The sequence below is a fragment of the Silene latifolia genome, chromosome 5 (assembly GCF_048544455.1).
Source record: "Silene latifolia isolate original U9 population chromosome 5, ASM4854445v1, whole genome shotgun sequence".
In the NCBI taxonomy this organism is placed as follows: domain Eukaryota; kingdom Viridiplantae; phylum Streptophyta; class Magnoliopsida; order Caryophyllales; family Caryophyllaceae; genus Silene; species Silene latifolia.
Window position 1 is genome coordinate 39,546,438 of NC_133530.1, and position 7,759 is coordinate 39,554,196.

Consider the following 7,759-nt stretch of genomic DNA (forward strand, 5'->3'; position numbering starts at 1 on the left):
CAAAATAAATTAACCAAACATTAAATCCTGGTCTATTCATTTGTTAACTTTTTTTATTGTTTGTGAGTGCTATTTTAATCAAAGGTAAATAAATGATTGAAACACACATTCAAACGCGCCATCTTCTAATCTGATTGATGGTCTTCTCTCTTTTTGAGTATGTAATATTGAATGAAAAGGTGGTTAAACCCCAAAGTTGTGCAGTTATAGCTAGGTGCTGCTGTGCTAGTACTCAAGACTTGATTTTGGTCGCATATGATAGGGCACGAGAATGCAAGGTAATCTCAAGAGTCGTAGTAACACATGTTGCGAACCTCTTTTGTTCTCTGGAAACAGTAAAACTGAATACTAAAATAATTTTCAAGAGACTAGTTAACGTCGTTAACTTGTAGGAAAAATTACAGGCTTATAGAAACGAAACTTCTAAACAAACATACATAGTTTTAATATTTCCAACTAATGAAGTACTCCGTAATAGAAACAAGTCTGCTTATTTATACAAAGAAGAATGATTCAACTGTGTAGAGGCAGAGGCCAGGGGAACCATTCACAAGGAAAAAACTCCAAACTTGCATTCAATGAAAACTCAGTAGGACTGGTATGCGGTAATTGGATCGAGTTCTGTTGGAAATTGAATAATTTGCAGATTTTGGACCCAGTAGACCCATTAACTGTGAAGACGACCGTCATTGGATCTCGAGGATGAAAACCTATAAACTTAAAGACTGAAAAACCGTGTTCTGAGGTATCAGTTGTATACAAGCTTTCCCAACAAAAAGAATCCTTCCCTGGAAAAGCCTGTGAAACCCAAAGCTGAAGAATGTTATTAAACTTGTTTACGTAGTAGATACGTCCCTCTGAAATGCACAAGCAATGTTCATCATTATTGTTCCAAGAGGGCAAGTATGCAGTTTCAACTGTGGACTTATTCAAGTCGATAGTAACTATTAAGGGATAAGATAACCAGTAGAAGATGCCATTGATAGCGCCTACTGGTTTCCTGCAGGAGGAAATCAGTCTTTTATGGTATAAACTCGGAAACTCGTGATACGTCACACGATTGATTCCTTTGGAGGTGAACATCTTGATCTTAACACCATCCATGCCCCCAATGTAAAGAAGCACAACTGAGAAATGGAACTTAGTCCGAGAGTGATCAAGTTCAGTGTCAAAGCAAACACGCGGTTGCGTGTGGCAATCAGTGAAGGGTAGCACTATCGCTTGTCCCGTAAAGGGGTTGCATACGACATAGGTCGTTTCCTGAGGGTCCGAAACAGTAGTCCGGGAAAAGAGTAAGGAACCGTTTGAAGAAGCTAGAATTCGATACTCATCATCAAAGTTTCTAGGTAGGAATTCAAAGCTTTTAAAGTTGGCGCTTTTGACGTGAGCATTTACTTGAGGGTCAATTGTTATAGGTAGATAATGAATTGCATAGGGCAAATCGTCGACTAAGAAACCAGTGAGTATTGGAGTTTTGAAAATATTAGAGACAGAGTAGCAGCTGTCAGGTCGAGTCGGGTTCGATATGAGGTCTTGCCAAGTCCTCGAAACGATTTGGAACCGAATTTGGGATCTAACCGGTAGCCTATGTAAGATGTTTAGAGTAATTTCGTCGGCCATATGAGGGATTAATGATGCTGATACATTTTCTTCTCCTTCTTCTTGATGATCCATTGATGGAGGCCGATATGTACATTGAGTTGGCTATTAGGGTTGGGGTTTGTTTTAATTTATGGATGAGAACCTGTTTATATACGGCAAAATAGAATTCTACTCATACTTAAAACTATAATAATATAATTATTATTTTTGTGGGTTTTATTATAGAAAAACCCTTTTTAAGATAGAAAAACCCTTTTCAAGCGGATCCAGAAATTCTCGGTATCTCAGGATGCGGGGCTCGGGTACACATTTTTACTAGACTTACATTTCTTTATTCTAAGTGTGGGCCCGAGGATTGTATCTCAGATCTCTCCCACCAATTTCTTGTAAATTTTTTTTTTAATGATAGTTGCGCGCATTTTATAAAAAAAAAAAAAAAAAAAAAAATAATAATAATAATATTAAATACCGAAAATCTTTAACTAATGTTATCCCTTTCCTAAGCCTGTTATAATATTTTCTCATATCAAATCAAAGTATATTATACTCCGTAGGTATTAAAAATAATGTAAATATATATATATTTTTTTTTTCATTTTCATCTTACCAACTTATCATTATTACAATAGTAAAGATTTTGAACATATAAGATCATTAGTTTACTCAGATTTATCATCAGAACGATTACTACTTTGGTGGTTGACGAACCTCAACTTGTCATATGTGAAACGCGAATGTCATACAAATTACTAAAGCATTAGGTCAAGAGTTAAGAATGCATTATTTGGTATTTTGGTACAACTATGAACAGTTAAATTTAAAATCAACCTCTAATTTATTAATGTTATTACAGCTCTGCAATCTTCTAATTCTGCATCATTTGCATATAACTTCTGTATCGAAATTATTCCAACTCATAAGTCCATATAGAAGGCATCATAACTGAACCAATCCACAACTTTCCATCCCTCTCTTCAACTTCACTAATATACCTCACTACCTCCCCTTGGACGTCTTCGAGAATCTCGAGAACCCTTCCTTCCGAACTCAGTTTCATGGCAATTCCATGGTGTCCTCCGACGAACAAAAGGTGCAATTGTCGGAAACTCAGAGGTAGCTTTAGTAGAAAGGATGTCCCAAACCACGGGTTTCTTAGAATCCAATTGGCTAACCCCGTCTTCTTTGAGTGGACCCCAACCCAAAACTCACCCTTTGGATTCCTCCTTATGTTATCCGGGTACCCGGGTAGTTCAGCAAATGTTTCGGTTTTACCAGTGTTTGGACCCTTAAGCCAATACCTTAAGATCCGGCATAGTCTAGTCTCGGATACTAGCACAAAAGAACGGTCTTTGCTTAATACTACTCCATTTGGAAATGCAAGATCGCGCAATAGGACAGTTACTTGTTTGGTTGATTTATCATACTTCATGAATCTGCCTGTTCTGTCCCCCGTCAGAATTGATAGCATGAAATCCCTGCAAATTATATCAGACAGATTAGGATGTGCATTATGTTCCAGGTAAGATGTTCAGCTGCAATTACTATCCCGGCCCTAGGCAGCCCCGGTCTTATTCAATGTAAACAAGTAGCATATAACATTATATGATGGCCTCGTTTACATTGAATAAGACTGGCGGATAACCTAGGGTCGGGTTGATAATTGAGTGCAATAACAAAGCAAAATTGACCCTACTCAGTCAGAAGAAAAACTTCCTCATCCCCCAGGGTTTTAACCCCTAATCTGATTTGTTATACAGAAAAGTTGCACTTGAATTCGTTACTAAACATCCTAAGTTCATGCTGCCACTACTAATTATTCTCGAATTTGTATGCTTTGGATTACCCTTAAAATATTTAGTATCGGTTTCAGGTTGTGGAATTTGGGTCTTGGGAGGGGGACCAATAAGAAAATTGGTAAGTTCCGGATAATTCTGATCCAATCACCTAGTGTAAAATTTGTGAGAGTAAATCACTTCTGACTTGTGAGTCTGAGTAAGTAAGATCATGTTTATGAGATATATTGACAAATTACCTTCTACGAAACGCAGTGCTTGAATCTGTAAAGTAGATGACATCCTCTTCTTCATCAATATCCAGATCATTTGTGAAATAAAAAGGCTGGCCTTGAGCTTCAGTGGCTACTATTGTTGCCAAACCTCCTTCCGGTCCAACTACTTGAAGGCCAAAGTAGGCATCTGCAATGTACAAGTCTCCGCTTTTTCGTTCAAATCTCAGACCAAGCGGCCGCCCACAAACATGCTCAAGCTCTGGTGCAAATGGTTGAGTACACTCCTTTCTGAACACAAGTCATCAAGACATTATATTCTAACTGTCTCATATGTAAATTAATAGTTAAATAAATTGTTACCGAGTATTAAATAAATTGGCCCAATTGATCTGACTTTATATTATGAAGTAGTAGGAGACTTATTCCTAGGAAGAGTGATTGCATTTATATATCAGCATATCAGGAGGGCCAAAAGAATGTGATTGCAGCACATCAGAATTTCCTGTTTTACGTCGTCGTTTTGTTCATCAGGTTGAAATTAAATCGATTGGAATGTGAAAATACCATTTTTTAAAACTTGGTTTTTGTTTGATTTTGCAATGAAAATTGTATCGAATGGAGTTAGAAACTTAGGAAGGTCAGATAATAGTATGAAATTCTACAAGGTTTGATGTGAATATAAAATTCATCAACTAAACCTCGGTCCAAAATAGTCCAACCAAACATTATAGCGTATTTAAATCTATTCGACTTCATTCGAAAACACACATCCAATTAGCAAAGATGAATGCAGGTAATATATTGAGCTTAATGATCAATCAACTCCACAATATAAGACTTGGTTTTGACAACAACATAAACCCAGTGCCTCAACGGTTCCCGCAAGGCCGCAGATGTACGCAACCTTGATTTCACACAACTAAAAATAAGGCGGGTTAATTAAAATACCTCTGAGATGAAGTGAAGGCAAAGTCAATCCAAGAGTTTGTATCTTGACACCATTTAAGAACCCGACCATCAGCAACACCAACATACGGACCGGACCCGGTAGGATCAAAAGCCAAGCTCTCAGGGCCAAAAGCAGCATGGACCGGGACAGGTACAGAGGAGTTAAGGAGATTATGGGAGTCGGAAAGCGGAGGAGGGTAGATGAATGGAGGAAGGTAAAGGAATAAAAGGGCTAAGAATGCGACAATGGTGGACGCAGCTAGCACAGCATCAGAGCCTCTCACCATTGTTGTCTTTGTTTTTTCTTGAATTGGTTTTGCGCAAACAAACATAAAAATATGAGACTTGAATTCCTTTTGTCTTTATCACGAGTGTCCCACGTCTGTGGGAATTATTAGTTTATGGAGTAACGGAGGTCGTTGGTAGTTGACAAGTAGGTTGATTTGAGTTTTACATTTGCGGTCCATATCAATTATCAAGACATGAAATTTTTTATCTGGGATAGTCTATATTGTAATCTCATGTTTTTTTTATTGTATTTTTAGAGCCTAATCTCATTTTTAACAAACTAATTGGAAAGCCGCACGACATTCAACTCGTTTTCACGATAATATGTGGCAATCTAAAGCCAATCATGTACAAAAGGAAACAAACATTTTATTTAAAGGTACTTTGTACAAGTTAACTCTTCACATTTACTACATTTATACGAACGTGGTAAAGTCACTATACACACAGGGGCGGCCCATAGGCCGAGCATTTCAATTCGCGGCACCGGGGCCCATAAGAAAAAGGGCCCCAAATTTTTGAGTCCAGCCTTTTGACATAGTTGTATAGAAAAAATAGTATGTGGTAATTATTGAGGCCCAAAGCATTATTGAGGCCCAAAACAACTGACAACCATCTTTATCTCGCAAATATTTGGTGCATCAAACCCAATACTAAACACATCTGACTGTATGTTGACTTCTACTCATGTACTATTATTTCTTTTGTTTTTCCATCTCATCTTCCACTTTTGACACCTTTTCTTATTAAAAAAAATACTTATACATAACTTATTCAAATTTATTGGCCTTCTTTACAGTAAGTTAATGAGTTTATTTTATATGAATTTTTTTTATCATTAAACTTCTATTTATTTTTGATTTTACGGTATCAATTTTTCGGTAATTTTTGCTATTTTGATTTATTGTTGGTTTGGTATCTGATAGGGGATGCATACTTTCATTGTTTCTATGTCAATTTCTTTGATTGACTTAGTCTTAGGGTCGCTATCTCAACTCTTACGGTGAAAATTGTAAAAATTGTACCTAAAATTTACTGTATTATGTGTTAGAATTTTGATATCTTTACTCAAATTTAATTACGCTTTAATTCATGAAAATGAAGAAAGGTCACTTCTAATGCGGTGATAGATTCGTATTTAGTGGTTGTAATTTAGGGCCTCCAATAAATATGTCGAACTGGGCCTCTATTATTTATTGGTCGCCCCTGTATACACATGGGAGTTCTGCTACAAATAAATGTTTAACTTATTTAGCATCCATGACTAATGGGTCTTTCATGGTTCTATGATACAAATCTGGACCGAACTGAGCAACCAAGGTGATACAAATCTGGACCGAATTGAGCACCCAAGGAAAAATACTCGACTTCCTTTGCAAGCTTGAATAAAACGCCAACTTTGGCAATATAATAGTTGTTATTTTGTTTCCATTAATTGTTGTTTTGTTTCCCTAGTTAGCATAGCTACTACCCTTACTTTCAGCTATTAAATCGAGTTGTAATTGAGAAGCAAGGTAGACTTTGAATAAGAAAATTACAGAAAATCGATCAAGGTTTAAGCACCATTTTTTTATTTGAAAACATACTTCAAATCTCGTCGTAAAGCTAAATAGGTCTTTAGCCTTAGACACTCATAGCTTGAATTCAAGGCCGAATCCCGAACTAAATATCCCTTTGTAGTTTCGCTTACGCAACTGTTTTGTTTGTTGTACTCATTTAATAACAAAACACATAAATTAGTTCTTTGTTTTCCATTGAAAGTTCGTAATTCGATTCAAATTTTGCATCATATGGTAAGTGTAACACCCCCACTTACCAAGGAGCCTTAACAAGACCTTCCCCAATAAGTAAGGACGTTACCATCTTTGTTGCTCGAGGTAAGTATATCAAATAAACAATAATTGAACGTTTATTAAATGTAACCTTACGCTTTATACAACATAACAAAAGGAAAACAACGCCAAACAATCGATAAGGTCTACTAAGCATAAGTGACAAGCAGATGACTCGATTCCCCTCCATGTCTCGCAAGCAACTCGCTTAATCAATCGCCACCATCCCGTAACGGATCACCACGCTTTGAAAACAACAACGGGTCACCAATAATATAACCAAAATAAAGAATACAACGATACAATCAACACACAAACACAATCAATCCGATTGCAATATCGTTCTCCAACTCCATTACTAGTCAATAACCAACTACACATTTAAATGTGTAGTCCTCGCCAAATTACCCATCGCAATGGTAATCCTCACCGCCAGTGGGGGACCGCAGCCATGCCCACCTACGCCCCGCTCATCGCATCGAGCACACCCAGATCATTAATGTGCACATCCCCCTTATGACGGGAGCCACAAAAGGCGAACATGGAGTTGAAACCATCTCTCGAACATGGTCCATCACAACAATACAAATCACTATATTACACAACCAATATCAATCCAACGTAACATATTAATCAATCAATCAATCAATCACATCAATCTTAACTTAATTACAAAACCGATTGAGTAGGAAAACCCTACCTTTTCACTATTCCATGAAAGTGCGTCCATCATATAATGCCAAGCAAGACTCCGCATTGAATCCTACAAGTAGCAACTGTACCCTATCACTAGGCTATTCAAGATCTATTATAAGATAACAAGTATTCACAAATTCACCTTGAGACGCAGATCGATGCCGACGGCGGCGACAAGCCGACTCGACGACTTCATGTGTAACACCCCCATATACCAAGGTGCCTTACCAAGGACCACCCTAGCATATAAAGGTGCTACCATCTCGGTTGCCCGAGGTAAGTATATCAACAGTGACCATCGAAGAACAATTATTAAAGTATAACGTTAACTTATTACATCGTTCAAAACTGTAAACCAAAGTATAAAGAATGTAAATCAAAGTAC

At 37.2% G+C, this 7,759-nt stretch overlaps 2 protein-coding genes across 2 annotated transcripts; both read right to left on the reverse strand.

Annotated features, from left to right (window-relative positions):
• Positions 1-513: 513 nt before the first annotated feature.
• On the reverse strand, positions 514-1,674 carry LOC141655252 (F-box protein At5g49610-like). Its single transcript, XM_074462340.1, has one exon. It carries the CDS (start codon positions 1,672-1,674, stop codon positions 514-516), a length of 1,161 nt encoding a protein of 386 aa, XP_074318441.1.
• A 650-nt stretch (positions 1,675-2,324) lies between these two features.
• On the reverse strand, positions 2,325-4,959 carry LOC141657300 (protein STRICTOSIDINE SYNTHASE-LIKE 10-like). The gene is made up of 3 exons (XM_074464477.1): positions 4,559-4,959; positions 3,635-3,898; positions 2,325-3,077 (listed from the first exon to the last, which is right to left on the reverse strand). The coding sequence occupies exons 1-3, from the start codon at positions 4,888-4,890 to the stop codon at positions 2,507-2,509; spliced, it is 1,167 nt and encodes a 388-aa protein (XP_074320578.1). The 5' UTR covers positions 4,891-4,959; the 3' UTR covers positions 2,325-2,506.
• Between the last annotated feature and the right edge of the window lie 2,800 nt (positions 4,960-7,759).